The 27,104-nt window shown below is 40.5% G+C and overlaps 1 protein-coding gene across 8 annotated transcripts in view; it reads right to left on the bottom strand.

Annotated features, from left to right (window-relative positions):
- DENND4C (DENN domain containing 4C) overlaps nt 1–27,104 on the bottom strand; it is a 164,773-nt gene that overhangs the window by 51,318 nt on the left and 86,351 nt on the right. For 7 of the 8 annotated variants that reach the window (XM_053298430.1, XM_053298427.1, XM_053298433.1 and 4 more), the window contains exons 8-16: nt 26,127–26,193; nt 24,955–25,013; nt 23,807–23,951; nt 21,853–22,028; nt 12,951–13,051; nt 11,778–11,996; nt 9,074–9,219; nt 1,024–1,059; nt 502–632 (exon numbers count right to left, since the gene is read on the bottom strand). In XM_053298430.1, the coding sequence (XP_053154405.1) occupies nt 502–632; nt 1,024–1,059; nt 9,074–9,219; nt 11,778–11,996; nt 12,951–13,051; nt 21,853–22,028; nt 23,807–23,951; nt 24,955–25,013; nt 26,127–26,193 (1,080 nt within the window). Of the gene's footprint in view, nt 1–501; nt 633–1,023; nt 1,060–9,073; nt 9,220–11,777; nt 11,997–12,950; nt 13,052–21,852; nt 22,029–23,806; nt 23,952–24,954; nt 25,014–26,126; nt 26,194–27,104 lie in introns of those variants that run through there. The other variant, XM_053298434.1, reaches the window with a different exon arrangement.

Genomic DNA, 27,104 nt, shown 5'->3' with positions numbered 1-27,104 from the left:
TGAACATTTATTTGGATCCAAGCCATAATATATTGCATAGTAACTTACATCTGGAATGCTAGACTGCAATACTGAGCTATCTTTCTTTCACAAGAAAACCTTTCACACAAAGCCTTAGTCAATCCTTTTCAAAATTCAAAATAATTTTTAAAACCAGGAACATCTGGCATAATCTGAAAACTTAATGTGGGACCCATTAATGGATTCAATTCAATTCAATTCAATTCGGACTCCCTACTGCTCCACCTAAATTCTCTGTGGAGTCTACATCCACCTGCAAATACACTGTATTCCAGTTTCAAACAGAAGTATGTAACTTGGGTAGAACAATATCAGAATACAGAATAGACCAAAATCAAGGTGTGAAAGCCTTTTTAAAGCAGTATGGCAAGTATGCAAGGATACAGTATGACAAGAAATCGTTGAAAGTTTCTATCAATAAAGACAAAATGCATACAAGTACAATTAGAGATCCATTCTCTTCTTGATTTTATAGAATACCTATATTTGGGTAATCTCTCCTGTCCATTATCAAGGGGAGGCTCTGGTGGCATTATAAACACTGTATGCTCACTCTTCTGTGACTCATCAAGCTCAATCAACCGGGTGTCCTCTGCAGATTCTACATCAACCTGCCAAAATATAACATTTCAGTTTTAGAGCAAGATGTTAGTATTGACAATCCAAGGAGACATCTCGTTCTCCAAAGTTCAATGCCTTAGACTGCAACCAGAAGTGGAGGAAGCAGTAGCAAGAAAAGGTAGCTCTGCAAAACTTACACATTTTCCTGCAATGCCTTCCCTACTATCTTGTCTATTCCATGCACTCCAAAATGACTGCTGGAAGATCAGCACAGTGCCAGCATACAAGCCATCTTGCAGGGTTATGAGCCAACATATCAAAGACCTCAAGGCATGTGACTCATTAACCATGATTTTTACTCTCATGTTATCACATCGCCACCCGTTCTTAATTACCCAAAGCTCTTAAAATGTTCCTTCGTATGATAAGCAAAGTAAATACCTTGTCTCCTTTTTCTGATCCTTTCTCAGGAAAAAGCTAGAAAAAAGGTATTAGAAATAGAATTAGAAATGCCTTCAACCACACACACACCCCTTGAGCATGACATACAGAAGGACCTCAGTATTCACGAGGGTTCCATTCTCCACAATTGCTGCAGATAACGAAACTGCGAATATGGAATCATGTCTATGGGATTGAGGGGGTTAGGTTCCCAGAGGTTGCAAAAAAGAGGGGGAAAGGTGAAAATGGCCCTATAAATGAAGGACAAAATGGCCTACCATGCTATGCAGGTCCCCAGCGATCCAGCAATACCCCCCAAATGGAGAATGGAGTCTCCATTCTGCCATTTTCTGGACAAAAAATAGTGGATTCAAAAACAATTCTTTTAGAACGAGCTACAAAATGGCTCCTGAGCTCAAAATGGTGGTTAGAAATGACCTCTAAGGTCACTTCTCACCACCCCCTATCTGCAGATTTAATTCTTCCCTCCTCCCATTTTTTTCAGCATATACAGAGGTTGGGTGTCAATATGCTGAATCCGCTAGTAATGACATCCTCCTGTACTTTGCTACTACGTTTTAAGTAAAACATAATTCAAATGTTCCATCCTACCTGCTTAACAAAGCCCTGTTCAGATCAGTATCTCTCTCTGTATTACACTCACTCACTCACCCACCCACCCCACCCACTCAACAAGTAAGTATACAAGTAGGTATAATATATAGGGGGAAGAATATTAGAATAACCATGGGATCTCTTAGCTAAGACATTAATAATATTTATTTATTTATTTATTTATTTACACAGTCAGACAAGTGTTATTGACTGGTTTGTTTTATACAGACATCGAGTCCTTCCCAAGGACCTGGGATGGCTGAATTTTATTGTCAATGTTGTTGCTGTTGTTATAGATATCATCGCAGAATATAGGCTGTTCCCAGTAAAGTTGCTTTATATTATTATTATTATTCTTATTATTATTATTATTATACTACTTTCCCACAGAAAGGTTCTCAAAGTGATAAGGGCGGGAGAGAAACAGGTTGCTCACCTGTAACTTATGATCTGGTAGAGATATGTCGACATCCATAAGAATAGGTACTGAGCCTGCGCAGGACCCTCATGGTAGAATGCCGAAGCTTGCCATGGCGACCGAGCCCCACCTGCATGCCCACAGCGTGCTATTTGAAGTCATGTCCCTCAGTTCTTGGACAACCGCCATGGAGGAAGATCATCCATAGCACATCAGTTCATCATTGGAAGGGAATTGCATGCACACTCTGAATGCTCATAGCAGAACACTACTGCAGAGGGAGGGTCTTATGGATGTCAACAGGTCTCTACCAGATCATAAGTTAAAGGTGAGCAACCTGTTATCTGGATCAAGATCTGCTGAGATCCATAAAAATAGGTGTTTAGCTAGCTCCCAATGAAGAAGGGTGCAGTAGTAGCTATTGTAACATCCTCTTTAACACACTTCTCCTGAAACTCGCCTAGGCAGCAGAGTGCACTTCTATGGTGTAATACTTGATGAAAGGTAACTCAATGGACCAAGTAGCTGCTTTACAGATGCCCACGAAGGTTACCCCTATTAAGTGTGCAGTCAATGAAGCGCAGAGTGAGCCTTGATTGCTTCTGGTGGTTTCACGTTATGTGACTTGTAGGTCAGCATAATGAGTTCAACCAGCCACCTGGACATTCTTTGTCTGGAAATGCAGGAGCCTTTGGCAGAGCCCATGTAAGCTACAAAAAGGTGCTTGGTGGACCTAAAGCCCTTAGTATGGTCTAGGTAACATAAAAACGCTCTGCGCACATCCAAAGAGCGTATTGCATGTTTTAAAGGTATAGACAGGTCCCTGATGTTACCAGCTGAGTTTATTCCACTCACTCCCAGAAGCCTCCCTGGTTGCAACTGCAGCTCCAGGCTTGGAGATTGCACTTTTGCTATCTCAGGAGCTGCACCGCAATATGAGCTCCCAGTTTATGTTATACATGGGGACAAGATGCTTAGTTGGCAGTGGACTGGTAGAACCTAGATTTGGCTGCAAGCCCCACAAATTGGAAAGGGGATTTGCTTCACATTCTCTATGAGGGGTGCCCAGCTAAGCAGACTCCCAGGACTAGCTACTGCAAGTGTCTGGCATCTAAGATCATTTCACCTTGGAAAGAAATCTAATCGTCCCTCTTCCTCTCACAAAGAGAGACAATACCTGGCTATCAGGCCAGGGAGAAAGGACAGATATGACACGTTTCTTATCTGCAGCCTCCATTACAATAGGGATGAGTAAGTGATGTAACTTTGAAAATGTGTTTATTGAAATTGTTGATAGAATTATTGGGAGAGTCAGTCCCAGCACAGGATATTCTTTAAATGCACCTGCACACGCCAATTGTCCTCACAATCACCCTTGAATGCCATAGGTGATTCACACACAGTCATATCCAGGAAGGACTGACACACAATGCATTCCAAAAAAAGGTTGTCTGGGCTCCCCTGTCCAACAGAGCAGGACAAAAGACAAGTGCCTTCAAGGCATGTTTTGTTATAGAAGTATCCCTAACTCCATGACCCAGTGTGTTTCCTTGTGTATTACTACACCTGGGGCTCCCACTGTGAAACATCTCAGTGCCTATCACTCTGGAACCCAGCAGACTGCAACAAGAAACTCCAGCAGACCACCTTGGTGTTCAGGACAGGTAATATAGCCTCCTGCCCGGATCCTTCAGGGCTGAATTTCTCTCTTTCTCTTATTTCTGAACTCTTGCCCTTCTATCTTAACGTACCTCTCTAGCCCACCTGGGAATTTACATGTAATTTGGAACAGTAAGCTAAATGTGCCTCACAATAGGCTGTTTCTTAGCATATTTGTAGTGCCTTTAAACTAGGGCTACATAGTGATTTAGTCTGATTTTAGTTTTAATAAACTCCTTTTTGTTTAATTTAAACCCCTCTCTCAAGCCAATTTGCTTGAGTTCATACACTTGCACAAATTAAGGGCGATTGGAACTGTCTCCCCTTTTGAGCTAAATTCCCCACATTCGCCCGAACTAGGGAGTGCAGGCCAATCATCTTCAAGGCAGTTTCATTAACACTGAAGAATGGTTGAGGTGGAAGTCAGACACCACCTTGGGCATAAAGCTGGGGTCCATACTTTATCAGGATAGATTCTGGTGTATGGAGAATCAATCCTCAAAGCTGTAAGTTCACTAACACGCTTTGCTGTAGTTATAGCAAGTAGGAAGGCTATTTTTAAAGTTACTAGTCTATTGACCCATTGGCTCAAATAGGCTCTGGGTCAATGCTGAGAGAACCAAGGATATGTTCCACAGTCCCACAGGAGTATGAATAGGTGGAAATACATTCATGAGGCCCTTAAGGAAAGCTCTACTGTCCAGGTGAGAAAAGAGAGTCTTGTCATCACAGCCTGGATGTTTGGAAGACAGTACCGCCAAATGTACTTTTAGGGACACATTAGCCAAGCCTTGTAATTTTAAGGTAGTAAAGTAGAGGAGTACATCCTTAATGGTAGCTTGCTTGGGTTGAATTGACTTCTGAGTAAGATCCTGCTCAACAAAAGGAAGCCTTCCACCAGACATAACTACTTTAGCAAACGGCTGCATTTTAAAACTTATGCCGGACCACATGGTTTTCAGCCTAGAAAACATTCATGGTCCCACAGGAGTACTCACAGCCTGTCTGTGTGCCCAATGCACAGGGGTGATCACACCCTTCTCTAACAACTCCTTCACTTCCTCTGGCAACAACTGGGATGGCTGAGTGAACTTCATCCCTGAAAGGTTTGCAGTCATTCTGAACTCTATGGCATATCTCAAGGATATGATCTTCAGGACCTAGCAGTCCGATGTTACGCAGCACCATGGCATGCGAGCTTGATGGATTCATGTGCTGGCATAAGAGACCGGATTGCAAAGCTGGTGTTGTTGCTCGCCTTCCAAGATGTCAATGTCCTTGGTGGTGGGAAAGGTGAGGAGTGTGGAGGTGACAGTGGGAGGTCCTGTTCTTCAAAGATGTTTTTTGAGATTTCAACTGTTTTGTATGCTGAAATTGAGCCACTTTGCCTTTGCTTTGATAGGGGAGTTTATGATAAGGTTGATGTTGTTTTTTGAAATCATGGCACTCCTGTTGTGGGTTTCTGTCTGGAGTAAGGTTTCTGGGTTTCTGTCTGGAGTAAGTGCGATATTTTGATACATAGGAAGAAGTAGATGTTGAGGTGGTAAAAGTCTTTGCAGTAAACTTCGACTTCTTTAATTGTTCCATAGTAGAGTCGGTTGCCTCGCTGAAGGTGCCTTTACCATCAAAGGGTAAGCCCTCAATTTTTTCTTTCATATCACTCTGAAGAGTAGTGGAGCGAAGCCATGTGTGTCTCCGTAGTGAGACTGCAGCGGTCATGGAACGAGACTCCGACTCAGCCAGATGTTTTGCAGTGCTCAATTGTTGCTGAGAAAACACAGCCAATTTATCCAAAGTTTGCTGGTATTTCCTTTTAAAATCCTCAGGTGACAAGGTGCCTGAGTCACCTTGAAGGGTTTCCCACAGAACATGATTATACTTCGCTGTGAAGGCTGAATAATTTTATATTTTAACCGACAGACATTACGTGGAGCAGATCTTTCTCCCTAGCAGATCCAACTTTCTCCCCTCTTTGTCTGCAGGAGTCATGTGATGCTGTCCGGAGTTCGTCGAGGTGGCACAGTCAATGACCAGGGAGTTAGGAGCAGGATGTTTTAGAAGATAGGTATTGTCCTTCTCTTGGATGAAATATAAGCTCTCTAAGCATTTGGAGGCTGGAGGCAATTTATGAACAACTTCCCATGCACACTTTGCTGCCCTGGAGATAACCAGGAGAAGAGGAAGAGCAGGCTGAGATGACTCAGACTTCACTATAAAGTTGTGGATGGGATCGTCTATGCTAGGATTTCAGGTCTAAACCCAAAGCTTCTGCCATTTCCCTAACATGTTTATGGTAGGCTTTCATTTCTCAATTAGGGGAGACATTGTCAGGGTCTGGCCAACTGCCAGGGAAGATCACGGGACAAAACGGAGCTACTGAAACTGGATACGGCTCGGGAAGTTCGTCTTGACCGGACTTGGCTGCACGCTGTTGACACAGAGGTTGACGAATGTTGGTTTTCAGCAGTGAGTAGAAGGCTGGTGACGTGATTTATAGTGCAAGCCGAGAGCTCCCAGCTGGCAGGAATTCAAGGCTTATCAGCCCTCTGCAAGAGGCATTTGCTTCTCCTAATAGTCTCCAATTGAGCCCTGTGTCTCGTAAGACGCCGCTGTTGTGGAGTCAGCGGGGGTTGGTTGCATAGCTCCTCTTCGGATAGGTCCTTCACGATTTCTGCCGCCTCAGGTTGTTGTGCCTGCTCTGAATCATTAGCCACAGCTGTTTCATGAACACTGACAGCCGGGCTCTGCCCCTCAGACATTCCTGCATCGCCTGGAAAGTTGACAGCTTCCCCTTCCTCCTCGCTGTCTGAGATCGAGGGCGTGACAGACATGGGTAGAAGGAAACACATCAGTAGGAGGATCCGTAAACTTGTTCGGATCTTCTGGATCCAATATGAAATCGGATGAGCCATGATAGTTCGATGGTGATCTAGCTGGGGAGTGTGGAATATAAGTTTGGAGTTTCAACAGTAGACTTCACAGGTGGTGGAAGCGGAGATAGCATTTGAGTTCCCACAGCCAAGCATGGAGGTTTGGGTGGTATCGGGGCTGTCTATGTCACCATCGACACCAGAAGCACAGGTGGTGAAGTAGAGGTCTGCATAGCTTCAAAGGTTTGTGTAACAAGCTTGCTTGGTGAAGCAGGAACATCTCCACTTGCCAAGATGTTCACTGACTGAACTTGTGCCAAAATAAGTAGTAAGGGGTTGGTAGGACTTTGATGGAGCTGACTTCCATGGTCCCCCCTCCTAAAAGTCTTATGGAAAACCAGAGGAGGTCCCCATAGTGAGTGTTGATCCCGCAGCGGTAGTATGTGAGAAACTGCAGGAGTGCCAAGCAGCAGAAGGAACATCCATGTGGGTAGCAGACACGGTATACGATGGCAGCTGGTCAACTGAATTAGTAGTAGACCCTGTTGGTATAGCCATGCGCAGTTGTGCTTCATCAGCGCTCATTGAGAGAAACCCCTTGAATGTGGCTGTAGAAGGCGTGCTGGAGGTCGAGACTAGAATCAACAATAATGTGCACGCAGTGGAGGGATCCAAAATGGCATCTCCGTCCAAATTCTTTTTATCAGCATTGAATGTCGGCATTGGCATCTGACACCAAGGGGAAACCTACCTCGATGCTGACAACACTGACATATGCAGCACTGATATCACAGTTCAGAACAGTGGGCCAGACATCTTCAGCATTGATGGTACTTCTCAACATCGATCACGAGGCACTGAAGGAGCCAAGGAATGAATTGGTGTCTGAGCTGGAGACAGATTGAGCCCTCGGTGTCAACCGTGTCGGTGTCAAAGAGTGGTTGGTATTGAGAGGCTTTTGTGGTTCTGGCAGATTCGGAGTCTTTTTCAATGTCATAGATATCGATGTTGAAGGGCTGTTACCGAGGGTGACTGTAGACTTCAAGGCCCATACAATGTCAGCTGTTGTAGACCCAGTGGCGATGGCATTCTGTCTTTGGTTAAGTCTATGATTTTAGACTTCTTCGGCATTAGTGTCAACGGAGCAGCTTCCAAGGCCAACTGTTTGGTCTTGGACTTTAAGTACCTGGGAGCCGAGTCCGCACCCAAAGTTGGCTTAGGACTCCTGAAAGTTTTGGTGTCAAGCCTGTCTTCGATGGTGATTTCAACATCGACGTCAATGGGCAGGGCTCACCCGGAGTCAAGGAACTTAACACCTCATCATATATGGCGGTGCGAAGCCTCAGAACCCGATTCTTGCATGTCAGCTTGGAGAAAGACAGACATTTCTTGCAAGAGGAAGATATATCTGTCTTTCTTTGTGTTCCTCACCAAGGCAGATGAGGCACAAATCATGGAGGCCCTTAGAGGGGAGCTTAGCATTACAGCCCTTGCACCTCTTAAAGCTCCGTTTTTCCTCAGTCATAACAATAACCAAAAATAATTGTCCAAAGTCCATTTCCAGGGTCAAATAACGCCAATGTAGTCCGGAAGCCAAATACAAGTCAAAAACCGAAATAACAGTCTGCTCCTCCCCACCCCCGGTAAATAGATCAACTCACAAAGAGAGTACTGAAGAACTTTATCCAATAAGCAGTGACAGACCAAAGTCCGAATGCAATGGCGGTAGAAAAAGAACCGAGTAACGTGGTGCTGCCTTTAAATAGCACACTGTGGGCGTGGAAGCAGGACTCTGTCGCCACAACGAGCTGTAGCATTTTATTGCAAGGATCCTGCACAGATCCATTCTTAAGGATCTCGACGGATCTCGATCCAGATCAGGAGTAAGTTTCCCTGTCACAATCTAAGAAGAAGCAAGATAGACACCAGCAACAGGCACTGGAGTTGGTTGTTGAATAGGGACAGATGCTCTTTCCTGCTAAATACAAGATAATAACTACTTTTAAAAAGGTGCTTCTTTGTCTAGTAATTGGGGGATTATCTCCTCAACAATAGCATGGAGAATGTGTGCAGGAAGAAACTCACACGTTTGGGGACTATTTCCCATCTCACCACGCAAGGAAGAGGGAAGAATGCACCAATCAAACACACCCAGAGTTTCAAAAAGGTGAAAGTTTAGTATGCAAGTTACTAAAACAGTTGCCTATCCTGGACAACCAGATGGGCTTTATTTATTAACATGAATACGTATTGCACTATGATGTGATAAACATATATTAAAACATTCTTTCTCCTATAAGCACAATAAGCAATTAATATAAGAATTCAAGCAAATTCAAACTGCTTGTTTTAAGAAACTGAATTTCATTATCTCTCAACAAATAAGAGACTCAAAGTATTGACAGAAGAGAATAAAAAGCCACAGATCAAGATCAAGAGATGGAGACTAACACTACAACATTTATTTAAATATAAGAAGGTGGTTTACCTTTTCTATGCAGTCGTCAAAAAATGCCAAGCCAGTATCTTTATCACTCACAAAACTGCATTCTTCTATGAAGCGGCTAAATATCTGTGTTTTAGTCAAACCCACGTAGAATTTTGTGTATGCACGATCTCGACTCTTTAAAAAACCTAGTTTAAAAAACAATACGAGACAATTGCTAAGGAAAATTGTGTAATTTGTCTATTTAATCTCTTGTTGCAATGCTCAGCATTCCTCGGGGCTTTAAAAAGTTCTTTTTACATATTTATTTACGCTAAGAAACCTGTACACTGACAGCTTCCAAACCATTTTCTCTATTTTTCCATCTGTAGACCCTTTCAACACCACAGTGAAACTTTTTGGGGGGTGGGGTAACTAAACACATTTTGACAGGATAGACTTTTTACCTTCCTCTCAGTCTGAAAAATCTGACCTTCCCTTTAAATGCATTTAAAAATGCAAACTTTTTAGTATCTGTAAAATATGAGCATATGAAAGTCATATATCTGGTGCACAAGCCACTTGGAAAACTCAATAAAATGAACTGTGCAGCTCTCATTATTGCAGAGGAGTTTGTGCAGGAGAACATCCAAGAGAATCATGCCCTTTGCTTTCTCACATTTCTCCTGAACCACCAACTGCTGTTCTGTTATCAAGCTGCAGAGAGTTGGCACCACTGCGCTGTATGTCGACGTTCTATAAGCCTGAACTCCGCAGCCCAAACTCCATCAAAAGGCAGAGCACAGATGATTTTTGTCATTTCCCCCAAATACTTTTTGGAATCTTATGAACTGTGCAGTTACACTGGACAGAATGCACACACTACATGCAATATTAATGTTATTGCACAGAACTTATTTATTACTGTTAAGATGAAATTCCATGCCACATGTGAGTGAAATATCCTCCTTTACAGTGAAAAGTTCTTCTTTACAGTACATCATTTATTTATTTATTTATTTAATCAACCAACCGACATATTTGTATACCTCCCAACATGCAAGTCTTTGGGTGGTTTACAACAAAATCATCACAGCATCTTTAGGCAAACAAGGAACTGGGACCATCACATAACTCAAACCTGTCTGGGTTTGCCTTAACATCATGCAGCTTTGATGCAAAATGGGGAAAGTGCTGCTCTCCAATATCTTTAAGGCCAATATGGTGAGCACTGATGTGTCTGTTGAGACTTATCTGTGCTATATAAAACATCCCATTATTTAAAGTGGAAAAAGTTGAATTGTTTACACATACTGTAACTCAGAATTTACCTTCTCACATTCTGAGAAGAGGTGATGACGTAAAGACTCTGGGCTCCACTATCACCCAGCCCTGAACAGTATTCTCTCTAAGGCGTGCGTGCTCACACTTTTTTAAAAAAATGTCTGCTCAGTTAAGTTTAGATCCTGCTCAGATTGAATCAGGAAGGCCCCACACTGAATACACATGCGCACACACACTGCCTTGATACTGCTGCCCAGAACAAAACTCATTCTGCACACAAATGAAAAAAATTAGGGAGAACACTGGCCCTAAAGCCCTGTATTGAAAATGAGACATCTTAATTCCCTGACACATAAAGGGGACATCTGAAGCTGCAATCAGGGCTGATATTCCAGAGGAAGAAAGTGCCGCCTCTCCCTACCCAGAGCACCTTTGGCTACACTCACTGACTGAGGTCTACTACACCCTAAACCACCTCCTGTCAATCACCTACCTGACTACACCCAGCTCATAGGAAAGGAAGCTTGGGACATAACATATTGATGGTTTCAAGTCTAAGTGACATCATATATCACTCCTATACATCACTCCTTTGCTGATAGAACTACACTGGCTGCCAATAGGTTTCCGGGCAAAATACAAAGTGCTGGTTGTAACCTATAAAGCCCTAAATGGCTTAGGCCCTGGGTATTTAAGAGAATTTCTTCTTCATTATGAACCCCACTGCCTACTGAGGTCGTCTGGAAAGGTCTGTCTCCAGTTGCCGCCAGCTCAGCTGGTGGCCACACAGGGATGGGCCTTCTCTGATGCTGCCCCGAGACTGTGGAATGAGCTCTTTACTGAAATACGATCCTCCCCATCTCTGACAATTTTTAAAAAGCACTTGAAAGCCCACCTCTTCACCCAAGCTTTTTCAGCTTTTAAAATTTTTATGTTTTAATCTGTTTTTGACTTTTAGATTCTCTAAATTGTTTTCAATTTTTAATGTATGTTTTAACTTCTTTTATGTTATTGTTAACCACCCAGAGACAAAAGTTTGGGGAGGTGTACATATTTGATAGATAGATAAGCAAGCAAGCTTTCCTTCGAGAAGTAGCAGGGCCTGCTGGAGTTTGTTCAGTTAGAGGTCCACTTCTTACTTGGCTTTTGTCCCTACAACCTGCCTCAGAGTAAACTTAAAGCTTGTGTCTGGATGCATCTCCATGTAGTTGCCAATGGGCTAGCTGAGAAAAGCCCTGGGATGTGTGAGCCAGCACAAGGTTGAGCCGGCTCGCACTCTAACTGGCCCGGCTTGAGGGCTCGCCCTTGACCCAGACTGGGCTGGTTCAAACTCGAGCCGGACCAGGCCCAGCTCTAGTGTGCACAGAACCGGACCAGATCTAGTTAGGTTTGAGTCCGGTTCTACTCAAACTGAACCGGGTTTTCTGCACACCCCTATCCACCTGCATTTCATTTCAACTAACATCCATGATCCCAGACTCACCTTGAAGGTCAAACAATGAATCTGATGCAGTAGCTTTATTTGAAGGTGCCTGTGTGATTGGTCTAAGAAATGTTCTGTACCCTTTTAAAATAGATGCCATAAAACGTAGGAAGGCTTCCTGAATCTCCATTTCAAACTGTGTCATCTTCTTATGCCAGGAGAAGTCTGCCTCTATCGGTGTCATCTCAACCGCAGAGCCTTCTTGAGTCTTTCTGTGAACTAGAGTAGAGGGATGGGAAGAGACAAGCTGAATCCACAGGAAATGGAAGGCTTCTCAGCAACACTTAAACATGAAAGAATTAGAGACCGTGCACCTCACAATTGTATACAAAAGTATTGTATACACAAAAGTATACAATTGTATGTGCACAGTTGTATATGGATAGGGATCTGAAATTAAAGGATTTTTTCCACTATTAATTTCAAACCTGATCTCAAACTTCATCCCAACCTATTATCTCATCCCCACTATCAGGAGATCTTTCAAAGGTAAAATAATGAGTTTGCCAAGTCAGTGTTGTTATGAATATTACAGTTAGGCATTATGAACCCAAATGAAGCCTTTTGTAAATGCAAACAGTTTTTGTCTTTCCTAATCATACAGCAATGATTTAAAATCGTAACCCTGGCACTTTGTCACAGTGATGGGAAAATGTGATGTGCACCGAACAAGACATTTAGTCCAAATGCACCGTGTGTTTTTCTACTGTGTACTCCAGTTCAATTTGGAGCTACAAAATTTTACAACAGAAAAAAATGATAAGATGCAAGTGAAGAATCAATAGAATAATGGTGGGTTTTCCTTATACATTCTGTAGTGTAAACAAACTGGCAATAGTAGTTTAATGCTGTGTCACTACATTTCGTTCCTCTCAAAAAGTTATCCTTTATTTTACATTTTGATCCTTAACAATGAATTCTAGGCAGAACCAAATTGTCACCCATTTTATATTAGACAGTAAGGGCAGCAGAAAAAGGAAGGAAATTCTGAAGGGAGATTAAAGGCTCTGCAAATCTTAAAAAACCCCACTGCTGCTTTATAATAAGCAAAATTCCATAAAGACCTTTTATACTAACTTGTGGAAAAACATACAGTTCAGCTTCAAGTCTTCCTACATAATAATTTTCTTATTTTGCTTATGTCAACTTCTTTCCCCCTCTCTTATATTTTACCTAATGCCAGCTGTGGATGCAGTTTCTTTAAGGTGCTGAGGAGGCTTTTGCATGGCTTCTTAGGAAGTTGTTTCCAGTTCATGCTCTTCTTATCATCTGAACTATAGGATTGAGACACACACAAATCAAAGGGGAGAAGTGTTTTAATATTGGAAAATGCATTCCTTTGTCCTAGGGTTAATACAGAACAGAAAATGAATGCAAAAGCATTCCCCAAAATACTTTTTATTTATTCAAAGGGAAACATATGGCAACAGCTATTGAGTTTCCTTAGAGATAGTACTCTTTCAACTGAATTTGGATCTAATCCCAGAATTTACAAGTTTTTCCTTAGGTCTGATTTAGGCATTATTCCAGCATAGAGTTACTTGACCTCATATTTCAGAGTCTACATTTTTAAAATCATATTCAAATTTTAGTTATGTATTTCCCCCCCAGTGAAAAACCAGATTTACTCAATCACAATGACACTTGGTAAAAGGCATACAATTTTACACCTTGACTGAATTATTTGTAACTAAAGTTGAAGATAAGAACATTTTATATCTAGAAACAAAACTGATTCAAAGTGTCATTTCCATCCCTTCAAAGTCTGGTAAAACATATTTCAAGAATACGCACCATGATTTTAACAACAAATTTTAAATTGTTGTGTTTTAAATTTCTTGTGTTTGTTTTTAACTAATGTTTTACTTTTGTTTTTATCTTGTTGTAAACCGCCCAGAGACATAAGTTTTGGGCGGTATAAAAATATGTTACATAAATAAAATAAATAAAACATAAAATGATGTATCTGTAGGTTTATGTCTCCGACACAGAAATTTGAAGCATCAGAGAATAGGCATGTGCTTCAATAGAATGACTATGTTTTTTCATTATGGCTGCATACATTGGGAATACACTGCTTTTTAAATCTCAAGAGACACACTTTAATCCCCGTTTTATAAAGCAGTAGTGGAGCAGACTCAAAAAGTTCTAAAATAGCATGGGTCCAGAGATGCTGTTACCCCTGGACTTCGAAGCCGAAATCCAGGGCCTATATGCCACCTGGGGCCCCACAAATCCTCTTTTGTCTGTCCTGGGTGTTGTGGTTGCTGCCCAAGCTGAGCTGAAAGGCCAAGTGTGATTGTGATCTTTAGAGACAGAAGGGGGAGTGGGGAAATAAATATGTGGGATGGGAATATGTTCAGTTACATGTTGAAATGTTTTTGCTAATGCATATTTGCATAAATATACCTGTTTTATATACTTACATTCTTTTGAGTTCAGTTGCTATTTGTGGTCTCAAGAAGCCACGTGTTAAAAATACTGGTTGTGTCAGAGTGTGTGTGTGTGTGTGTGTGTGTAGGGGAATAATGCTTAACTTGCAGTGGGGGGGCACTCCAAATTCACCTAGGTGCACCTTCACCTGGGCCCTTTGGCAAGTCATATCAATGTTATTTCACATAAAACATGTATACAAGTATGGCAACAGATCCTCTATCTGCAAGTTAAAGGCCAGGATCCAAAGTGTGTGTGTGCAAGCATGTGTCTGTATGTACGTACTGGTGGGCAAGAATCAGATGCACTGTTGCAGCCCCCCCCCACACACACACAATTTTCCTGGGCTGGAGCAATTACCACTCCTGAAAAGGCAAGCTGTTTTGCAATTTGAAAAGTCAACTTGTGTCTTCTGCAATGGGAACTGCTGCAGCAAAATGCATAAATACCATCCTATATGTATGGTTCATGTCCATGTTGTATATAATAATGTTTTGTACCCTGATCCATATCTGAATCTGTATCACATCAAGTACTTACTTCAGTAAGTACCTGATATGCTGAATGTGCTTTTGCCAGTCACAGTTCTGTTTAGAGAAAATTTTGAAATATGAAGTTGCATCTTAAAAAACATATTGATGCTATTAAAAAATAAAATTAGGGGGGGAATAGATTTTGGAATCAAAACTATCATCATGAGTTCAAGGTCACTAGTGAAGTGTATAGGCAGATTCTTGGTGACTTTGATCTACTTAAGGTTTTTCTTTTCATTTATGTATATAAGTAGATCAAAGTCACCAAGAACACCGTTTCCTGCAGAGGAAATAGCATGAGCAACTTAAGACTGCAATTCTGATGCTGCTTACATCGCATTGATTTCCACCCAGAACTGGAGTCTTAGCTGATTTTCATTTTCATTTTTCTAAAGCTGATACTGGGAGGGGGCTGAAGAGTCAACCACATAATACGAGGCACATGTGGCCAATTAGTCAAATCAAATAGACTTAAAAATAAGACCTGCCATTGTTTAGAGTACACAGACAGCAGCTACAATAGTCTGTTTCTCAGGGAGTACTGTAAAAAGCCTGAGGTAAACTAGAGTTATAACTCTATGAGGCTTTTACTTGAATGCAAGTAACCATTCCAGCAGTGAATTCTCTGTATGGTAAATATTTAGCCAGTATTTCATCTGGAGATTTGGGTTGAGCTGTCACCAGATGACACCCAGGTCTCTTTCATTTTCATCATTTGACACTAGGGAAGTTCTAAACTGAAGCTTGAGGTAGTTTTGGAATGGATGAACATAAACAAACCCAAACATCATCTGGATAAGTCTGAGGACCTGACAGTACTGGATACTGCCAATAGGGAAGGGAAGCACCTGAAGCAGCAGATTTGTCACTCATCTGGCATGTCACCATTTCATGTGTTCTATTTGTTTATATTTTCTTAAGCTAAGCTTGTAAGCTGCCACTTTGAGTATGTTGGTTTAGGAAAGCAGGATATATATAAATAGGTAAATACTGATCACTACCTGCCATGGAGAGGAGAGCTGGTCTGGTGGTAGCAAGCTTGTCCCCATAGCTAAGCAGGGTCTGCCCTGGTTGCATATGAATGGGAGACTTGATGTGTGAGCACTACAAGATATTCCCCTCAGGGGTTAGAGCCGCTCTGGGAAGAGCAGAAGGTTTCAAGTTCCCTCCCTGGCTTCTCCAAGATAGGACAAGATTTTTTTATTTTTTATTTTTAATAGGACAAGATTTTTTTATTGAACCAACAAACTACCAAAGCATACAGTACGTTGCCAAAGCACAATTATATACAAAGTGGTTGTTTGTACATGATATATCTACAAAGATTTACACAAAAGGGCTGAGAGAGATTCTTGCCTGCAAACTTGGAGAAGCTGCTGCCAGTCTGTGAAGACAATACTGAGCTAGATAGACCAATGGTCTGAACTTCCTATGTTCCTATGCCTGTTTCATTTCATGACATCAATAAAGTTGTTTTGGTACTGTTAGAAACTGACACTGGTGAGTTTTAAAAAATAAGATTGATAACATATGGTTTTCAACAAAATTCTTATTCTGTGTTACCTACTACTATTTACAGATTGTGTAGTAAATCATCTTGTAAGAAATGTCTCAGAATATTTCATTAATATAAGTTTCAAAGGTGTCACATATGTATATTGCTTCTATATTGCAGGTACAGCAACTGATGAGAATATAACTGAACTTGTAAACTGCCTCATTTCTACACAAAAAGAAATCTAGAATGAGTAATATTGACTGGTCATCCCAATCACATCTATACACTACGTTTCTCACTACCACTTCTGCTACAAGACTCTAAAAACTACTGAGGGCAGACAATGAAGAGGGTGTCTGGTGAATGAAAGCTATTCAACATTTTTCTGGCAGTCAGTAATGTTTTCCTCACTACACTATAATATAGCCATTAGTTCTAAACAGAGAAGGCCTCCTTATCTATTAGTAGTACCATGTCTGTGACAGTGCTTCGCTTTTCTGAGAAAATGCTATCTTCAGTACAATGTAATCTTAACAAGTAGTTTATGCTCAATGGACACCCATAAAGGGATGGTAAAGGTAAAGTGTACCGTCGAATTGGATAGGCTTGTATTAAAACTAGAACTGGTAGTATTGTGATACTTCCATCCATTTGTCATACCATCATCTGGTACATAGTGAGATTTTATTTATTATTTATTTATTTATTCACATTTTATATCCCACTCTTCCTCCAAGGAGCTCAGAGCAGTGTACTATATACTTAAGTTCCTCCTCACAACAACCTTGTGAAGTAGGTTAGGCTGAGAAAGAAGTGACTGGCCCAGAGTCACCCAGCAAGTATCATGGCTGAATGGGGATTTGAACTCGAGTCACCCGGTCCTAGTCCAGCACTAACCACTACACCACGCTGCCCTCCACACACCATTGGAATTGGAACTGGAAGATGCACACCATTCATATCTGCAGCTCAAAACAATTAGTTTATACAAATCACATTGCTTTCTAAATACAGTCACACAAAGATCTGTACACAAGTGAATAAAACACCCACAGCTCTCCTAACCTAGACCTTCTTACAGAGCATTTCCAAAAGCCTGAGGCTTGAGAGCTAGTATAGCATAGAGGCTGAGACACTCCCACATTGGGACACTCCCAGTCTAAATCTGGTCTCTGCCATGAAATTACTTGGTGGTTGCAGGCAAGCCACTATCTCAGAAACTCAGGCCTACTATGGGGATACTACCAATTTCTCTTACAGTGCTATTGTTTTAAGAAATAATCAATTGTTATAAAGAGAATCAATAAGTAAATCAATAAAATTCTACTTGCCCATAAGTGTTACCAAGCTGATAAACACTTGGATAAGCTCTTAGATGAAAATGTTAGTTGCTTACTGAACATAAGGCAATTGAGATTTCCCAGAACTAATTCAGTACAATTAATACACTATTCATCCTAAGAACAGATTCAGCTGATCACCCACAGGATAATACCTGTGAAAGCAGGGCATTTCATGGGTATTCAGAGTGAAACGTTATTCACAGTATCTCCAGTTTTATGAGTTGTGTACAATGCCATTTGAAGGTGCTGCTGCTTAGTTTCCAGGGATTCTTTACCCCTCCTGAAGCCACCTTAATTCATTCCATCTCTTCCTGCTTGTTGCCCAACTCTCAGGAGAGGCTTCAGGGGAGCAGAGGCTGCTGTGGTGAGAGGGGGAAGGTCCACTGCAACCCATAGTGAATTCACATACTTACAACTGCGTGGCAAATAAGCTTAGACTTTCAGTTTCCAGTAGCTTTCTATGAGGAAGCAAGCTGTTATTCACTTACAAGAACAACGCTCCAGATACTAGAAATGCTTTGCATTTTATCCCCTTTAAAACTAGACTATTTGGTTTTTATTTCCTTCTCTTAATCTTTTTTTTAATATGACATAATAATTCATTGTATATTTTACTTAGAGGATGTTCTGTGATAGTTCCAATAAAAAATCTTCACCAAAGCAACATTGTCAGCAATGTTGTAAGCATTGTAAGCAACATTGTCTTGGAGTAAGTAGTAATAGTACAGATGCATGGTTTTGATCATAGGTATTAATTAGATCAAGTAAATTTACAGCAAAACAATATACGAAAAATTGTACTTGCCGAAGAAAATTCTACAAAACAAAACAAGTAAAAGCAATAGTCGAGTCCAGACATTATCCCCCACTCCACAACTAAGATTGGCACAGAAAGAGATTGGACATAGGTCTTTGGGGGACATACTATCTGCCTGCTCTCCTTACTAATATCTTATACTATCTTACTGCTCTCTCAGTGCAGTAAGAGAGTTACAGATGGAGGAGATTCTATGCATCTAAAATTCTGAAAGTTTCCAGGTTGTCTCCTACCACCCCACCACTAGCCTGGAGCTCCCTGGTCAAGACTTTCTACAAGTAAGCCAACAGCAGCCAGACGATCAAGTCATGGAGCTTATGCCTTCAAAGCCCCACAGTCAAGCTACAACATAAAGAGAGAGGAACCAAGCTAAGAGCAATAGTCTGCAGAATATTAAAAATTTGTATGATCTCACTGCATGTGATCTGAGGATTTTCTTTTCTAGATCCATGTCAGACAGACACCACTCATCTTTCACAAAAAGCCTTGGAAGAGGAGCATCAAGAACCAGTGGCCACTGGCCACCAAATCACAAAAAGGAGCACTGGTCACTCATTGTGAAGGCTTCTTCTGGCTGCTGGTGTCGAGGATATCTCACATGGGTTATCCTTCCTGCACGCTCCAGAGGCAGGACAAACAATCTAGGTATTTATGTCCTGCCTCTGGAACATGCAGGAAGGATAACCCACGTGAGATGTCCTCACCCAGCAGCCGAGAATGGGCATATCTTGCCTCACACACACAGAACAGGTCGAAACAAGTGAAAAAACCAGAACATGACACTCCGACTAGTTATCAGATAAGAGGTCTGTGACTGACTACAAATCAAATTAAAAAGACAGGTGACTAAAACAATGGACATGTTTGACATGGAACACAGCATAAATGCATGACTTTAAGTTTATTAAAACTTAATGTGCACATGTAAATTTAGTATTCACATAATTGAAAACTTAACTAAATTGGAATCTAGTCTTTAATTTATTTAAGAAAACACTTTTAGGCTGCATTTATGTGAAGCAAGTAGTGTTACGAACCCAGAAAAGCATTTTCTAGTAACACAGTTGGCCAGTCTGCTATCTAGTTTTACAATGACATTTTCCTATTTTCTTTTTCATTCTTATATGAAAGCCTGACACAAAGAAAGGAAACTAAGCAGATACACAGGAGGGGAGAAAAACTGGTGTTGACCTTGTAAAAGTGTAATTAAACAATATGAAACTAAAAAACATATGCCAATATTGGCAGGTTTTTGCATTTTTTAATCAAGCAATCTTGCAAAGCTTTGATGTTGTTTGTCTTATCATACAGACACCTTGTCTACATGTCAAGTTCTACTAATCCTGTTATTCTATGGGAGAAGACAATTTTTGATTTCCAGATCTCTTGCCCTCAGAAACTGCTGAAAGTGGCTGACATCCAGTCTAAATTATTGAGTAAAGGTAAAGTGTGCTGTCAAGTCAGTGTTGACTCATAGTGACCACAGAGCCCCGTGGTTGTCTTTGGTAGTAGTCCCATTGAAATTCATGGGACAAGTTATTCATGACTAGCTTGTCTCAATTTCAGTGGGACTACCCATGAGAAATTTAATCTGCTGCCAGCCAATATTTCTAAAGGTGGTATTTAATTATGTTAAAAAATTACTTTAAGATCATAGTTAAATACCACCTTTAGAAATATTTCAGGCTAAAGTCTTGCATGTTTAGAAGTGGAGATTAACAGGATCAAACACACAAAAAGGGCTATTATTTACAATGCTGGGTTCTGTTTCTGATAACTCAGATAAGATCCTGAAGGCCAAGTTGAGGTTCAAAGCAGACCTCAGATTCATGTACTACAAACAACTCACTCCACTCAGTATACAGGACCATGAGATGTTGCATTATCTCCCAGTGCAAAGACTTTTTCTCTGCATAAGATAGGACACAGATTCAAACTAATGCAGAATTTCCTGGCACAAATATTATCTTACCACAGTGCTGAGGAGATCAGGTAGGGGTGTGTGTGTGTGCGCGCGCGCGCGTGCACACACACGCGCACAAACACACGGCTTGCTCCTACTCCAGCCCCAACCCCAGTAGAGTCCTGGGGGTCAAATTGCAAAGAACAGGCCCCCAGTCAGTAGGCATTTTCAAAGACATTGATTAAAAGGATGGCAGCCTTGAAATTGCAAGACCAATTTCTGTTTAAATTAAGCTCACTTGTCTTCCTATTTATTACAACAATTTTCTTTTTCCACAGCTTCACTTGGTTGTATTCAAGAGGTATTTGTCAAGTATCAAGAATTTGCTTCCAGTAACATAAGGTCTACCATCTTCTAAAAGATTGTAAATGAAGTCACTGATACTCATGATCCTTTCGGTGTTCTTCCTTGAAAAATGTGCTCTTCTGTTAAACTTAGTTTCACAATGTTGGTAGATAGGACAGTAGATTAAGATTTATACAGTTCAGAAAGAACTAGCAGAAGTTCTACCAAGTTTGTATATGGAACAAAAAAATGGTACAAAGATACAACCATTTTAAATCATTTTATTGTTCTGAAAGTTTTGTAGGCGAGGCAATCACTCAATCTACTAAAAAGGTTTTTTTCTTTGGTAGAATTTCACTCCTACACTCAGTCTCAGGAGGTTTACTCTTTCAGAAGCACTAGAAGACCTTTCCATTTGGACTCACTTTTGGTGGCCAAAGTTAGTCTTTTTACTGGCTATACAGTACTTTTAATGTACTTTCTACAGAATCTCAGTTTTACTTTTATGTTCTTGGGCAAGATCCAAAGGAACATGCAGGAAGCAACACCCCAGAGGTTCATAGGCTCTTCCCCAAACCCATGCCATCTAGCAGGCTGCTCCCAAAACTCCAGAAATAGTATGAGGAGCTACAGCTGAGGGAAAACACAAACAAAATACAAGGAGGGACAGCCTAACTTGGAAGCTAGTAGAGGGATTTTGATCTAAGAGCCATGGATGAAATGAAATAAAATAAAATCAATGGGTTGTATCCTGAGAAAATTAGTAATAACTTAGCATCATTTATATCAATGAGATGTTAATTAATTATGACTGTCTCAATCATTTCAATGCAGCTTAGAAATGACTAACTGAGCACCTTTTGAAATGGTGATTCTCTTATTTATAGTGGAGAGAGAGAGAGAAACTGGCCATATCTAGCCCCAGCACAGCATCCCTCCAGTGGCGGCTGCTGGTGTCTACCTTATGTTCTTTTTAGATTGTGGGCCCTCTGGGGACAGGGATACATCTTATTAAATTATTATTTCTATGTAAACCACTTTGGGAACTTTTGTCGAAAAGTGATATATAAATACTGGCTGGTTTGTAGAAAACCAAGCTTTCTAAGGATACAACACTATACATTCAAAAGTACACTAAAACCTTAAACACAGACACACACACACACACAAAATATAAAGACAAAAAAAAAAAAAACCACTTACATGTACACCATGTTTGTGTCTAAGTCAATGCAAACAACATCCTCTGGTGGGTTATAAAGATCAAAGTACCGTGAGTCAACTCCAACTATAAATGGGACGGGAGCACTGAGCACTGTTGCCAGGGACAAAGGACAGAGGGGTATGTAGGGACACTGCCACTGAAACGGAAAGATCATCTGAAGGAAAAATGAAATGAAACCCATATATTAACAAGACAACAGAAATGGTATAACATAATTAATGCTAATGACATGGAACATCAGAGTAAGAACAATAGCAGTACCATTCTATAGCAGCTCACTCTGTAGACAAGGCCTAACACATAGTCTAAGTTACTCAATAGTTCCGCTGAAATTAATGGGACATTTTACACATGACCAACATGTCCCATTAATTACAATCAGGTTATTCATGAGTATTTTAGTCTGGGTGTCAGCCAATCTTCTCTAAATTTGTTTATGTAGCAATGGTGTTCCTGAAAGTTCCCTATACAGAAACTTCACCCTTCTTAGAGGTGGAAAACACTGGGGCGGGGGGATTAAAGTATGCTGTACTGGAAAGTATGTACACAGTTCATAGGAGTAAAGAAGAAATTCTTATAGGAAAGGAAATACTACTACCAAAATAACATTTATTACAAATAAAATTACCTGAAGTAGTTATGTATTGTACAGAAATAACCATATATGTCACAGAGCTTATAATTTAAGAAACACAGATACACAAGGGGGTGAAGGGACAGAGAAAGGGGAATTTCTAATTATTGTTCTTTTTTATTATATACAATTTATTGAATAGGGGAGCCACACACAACTGAATTCAGTGATCAGGGAAGCCACACATAATTAAGTTTGTTTGGAGTAAAAAATGCCTACAGACAAAATATACCTTTAAAATGTGTTTTTCACATTTGACTTCCATATTTTGACAAAAACAATTATATATTCCCCTTACAAATCTTGGTAAACAAGATTTAAGGAAATCCAAGATGTCAGTAGCAATGTTTATTTCTGTTACCTGCATAGTAAAAATGCAACAGCCCTACACAGAGAAAATATGAAATCATATATAGTTTCGCTCCTTCAGGCATTTCAGACCATGCATAGCAACTTAGTTTTAAAGAGTGACATCATGCATGTATTATTGTGTGTGTTTAATAAGCAATCTTTTCTAGGGAGTCTATCATATAGACTTCTTGTTTTAGTCTTATGGATTGCGGGTGGGGGATTTTTGAAAGCTAACAAAAATAAAGGTCCAAATGTACTATTTCAATTACCATCACTGCCTAACTACTCAATATTCCAATTTTGCAGATATCCGAAATTTGATACAACCCCACCACCAGCATTACACCCATCAACGCTTGCCTGCAATTGTTCTAATGCAGCTTTCCCTCAGAGGATTAATTCACCACCAAACAGCAAAAAAGCTGTGAAATCACTTTGGCTATCTCAGTATAAAGAACTTGGCAAGGCAATGGCAGTTTCACCTTTAGGGAACCAAAACTCAGAAAACTACTTTACCAGGTATGCCTCACCTAATCCTCAGAACAGTAGTAGGAATTACAACTATGCAGCTTTTTACACATTTCCTCCAGAATTTTACCTATTTCTTCGATTTTACTAGAAGGTTAATGCTATATTATTCTGAGAGCAGCATACATGAAAAATTCCAGGAAGAATCCTCAAGGACAGGGGTAAGATGTTAGACAGGGAACAGCTTAACAGAAAAAAGGGCACTAGAAATGCACACTCCTTGCAAAGCTCACAGCCAAAGTGAAACAAAAGAATATTTTATGCCAGAATCAGGAAGGAACACCTGCTGAAATTAAAAGTGTAGTGCCCTTTTAATTTCAGCAGGTGTTCCATTGTTTCTGGTCCAAAGTATTCTTTTACAGTCTGAAGTCTGTGGACATATCACAGATTCATTTTAGAGGAGATCACAGCATACTTACAGCTACTACAGCTTCAGCTACACCAGTCAGCACTGCTGGTCGGAGAGAGTGTAGCAGGATCTTGCCCTCCAGTAACACAAAGAGGAGAACAGTAGCACAGTTTTCTGGTCCAAGATTCATAAGCAAAGTACTGAAGTTTGCTCCACTAGAATGAGAAGTTTAGAAGGCTCAAGAGCACAGTGTTCATTATCAACTATTATAAGAGTTAAAAATAAGGACCTACTTGGAAGTAATACAAGCTTTTTTATCCCTACCTATCAGTTGCAGGAGCAAGGCTCTGGTTGTGATGTAGCAGCTACAACCTATACATCGGGGCAGCACTAGTTTGGCCCTCCTGCAGATGTTGACCTACTCTCATCATCCCTGACTATTGGGCCACTGTGGCTGGGGACAATGGGAGTTTTAGTTTGACCACAGCTGAAGGGCCAGACTTGTGCAGTCCTGCTATACAAGGAAAGGAGGCAAAGCTATTCAGCTCAGTTGTCTACTTACACTTCAAGAACTCCTTACTACACCTATCCGCACAAACTGTTACTAACAGGAACTCATGCCATGGGTTGCTGACAGCCTACCAGCTACCTCTGCACCACATGCAGTATGGAGCTTTCCCAAGCGTCTGAGCCTCAGCACTAATGGTTGCTTCTGTCCAGACTCTCAGTTACAGAGGAAGAGAAACAGATACAGTATTCCTTTGCATTAGCAGTTGCATTCCAGAGCCAAGCCTATACAGTAGAGCATAGGATCGAGCTTTACTTTTGTTGAGAAGCACTTGACAGATCCTGGACTATTCCTCATTTTAAAATTCCACAGGCAACATGCTTTTCAATCTGTCAGACTTTGATGAAGTCTAAGATTTCATTCACAGAATGCTTTTAGCCTTTCCATCACACTCAAGCTATGCTGGTTAGCACTATCAATGCCTAGAAAGGCAACCTTGCAATGACAGAAACCAGTTCCTACTTATTCAGATAAATTACTACAGTCTTAGTAGGCACAGAAAGGAAGGTGTACTCCCTAGCATCAGTAGTTTATACATAGGAACTACTATATGCCTATTTTACTTCATTTAATATTCAGTCATTTACAGCACATAAACTATATCTTAAAACTTTTCATCAACCTGTCATTTATAAGACAATCATTATTACCTGAGTGGCAAAGGTGTGGAAACTGGTTGAGACAGTATTAATACATCATGTGCTGAAAGCTGCAAATCAGAACAAAAGAACTTCAGATATTTGGTAGCTTGCAGAATCCTCCCACAAACATTCCAATAAATCACTTTTGAAAACAGGCAGTGAAGCGTGTGTCACCTTATGATTGTAGACAGAATCCAGTTCATTAAGCCCCAGACTGGTTACTGAGATAAATGATCTTGAATCACTGTCAATTTCATACAGCAGACAGGCACTGCCAGAATAGGAATAATAGCGGGCATGTCTACAGCAAATACAGTGTTCACAGCACTTCACGTACATTCTCTTAATACTTTTTTAGAACAATCCTGTAAAGAAGGCTAGTAATATTGTTGTACTGCACTGGGGGAAGCTGAGAAAAGGAGAGTAGCTTCTTAAGTCCAGCTGCTTAGATAATGGCAAAGGCTAGATAGAAATGTAAGAATTCCTTATTTACAGTTCAGAGAAGCCCTATTAAGAGTTCTTTAATTGTGGGTACTGTACTGAGCTGCAGAGGAAATGAGAGTTCATTGGCTAACCACTCCCACTAGCACTGACATATTCTGTAACCACTCCCGCTGCTGTCCAAGCATCAATAGAGTTTGCCTGAGGAGGCTAGTACTGAACTTAAGAACACTTCAATTGCACAGTTCTAAATTGGAAATATAGACTTCTAAATTGCATAACAGAAATGCCTCCAGGTTCAGCACTATCATTCCTAAACGAATACTGAACCTGTGAAAAGCAGGGGTGTAGCTACAGAGCAGACCAGCAGCAGGGGCGCAGCTAACTATTATGCTCCCCATTTTCCCTGTATCTAGGTGCAGTGTACCCAGTTAAAGAATGCTTGACCAGTGCTATTTTATACTATCTCTCTGTTGCCCAGCACTGAAATGGGAGAGGCCATTCTTGCACATGGAAAAGAGACCAACTGTTCTAACTGTATTGCCACAAATATGCAAAGGGAGACAGTAGAAAGTTCCGATTGACCTTCACCATCATACATTTGGGGACACCCTGGTCGTAGAAGAGGGAAAAGGAAATGGAACACATATGCTTAGTGATTTCTAAGCATGCAAGTTAGTGTCAGGTGTTGCTCAGAAAAATGGGGACTACCATTAACTTCTAGCAGACATTTCATTTACCTGTACAAGGATTCTTGGTCTTTGAGGAGAAGGGAAAGGGATGTTATGCATAAAGTGTGATATGTGCCTGAAAAGAAATTTTAAAAAAATATCTCAGAATGAACAAGTTTAAAGTATACTCATTAAACTATATTGGCTTCCAAAAGAATAGTATTAAAAAACAGCACAAATGTAAACTTGTTATATGGAGTCATTAGCCAAATTAATAATGCAACAAGAATTTTACATTCCCTTCTAAAATGCGTAAGCAATGTCCCCTTTCAATCATGTATTTTATTTTTCAGTAAACAAGACTATTTCAGTGGCACCTGCACATGTAAGTCAGATCAGGAGTCTCAACACCAGTCAAGAGAACTTATTTTCATCTTGCTTGCTTTCCTTAAGAAGAAAGGATGTTTTGTAGAAAAGAATAGCAGCCATATGCAGTCTTCATCAGATGCAGCAATTGCTGTCCCTCTTTGCTACAGTATAGTCTTCCAACAATTGCTCAGAATATTTGTTCCTCACACAGGTCTGTAAGCCAGACCAATGGAATGAAAGTGAGACAACATTGCTTTTTAGGACCAATAGTAGAGGAGGTTTGGAGGGTGACCAGTTGTTCAAAAGTAGCTAAAGAAAATTCATAATTTTCTCAGAAGTACAACTAAGGGATCCCATGAAGATAAACAGGGAGATTATATTTGGTTCTTAATCAGGGAAATATTTGTGGGCAACGGAAGAAAGGAAGGAAGTGTTGTGGGACCTGGTACCCCAACAAAGAGCGGAAACATCTTGTTAAAGTTCTTGACAACTCTGTCCTAGATACCAAGCACATCTGAGGCAAGTTTAATAAAAATTACATTGGTTTAAACATGCTTTGATATCACATTTTCAGAAAACTCTTTTGAAGCAGAAATAATGAGCTGACATCCAGACTACCATTAAGTTCTACCATTAATGTTCTGCACATTCGAGAGAGAATGGGAGATTTCTACGGAT

This window comes from Hemicordylus capensis, chromosome 2 (assembly GCF_027244095.1).
Source record: "Hemicordylus capensis ecotype Gifberg chromosome 2, rHemCap1.1.pri, whole genome shotgun sequence".
Taxonomy (NCBI): Eukaryota; Metazoa; Chordata; class Lepidosauria; order Squamata; family Cordylidae; genus Hemicordylus; species Hemicordylus capensis.
The sequence above is the reverse complement of the archived record's forward strand: the minus strand, read 5'-3'. Positions and strand labels throughout refer to the sequence as shown.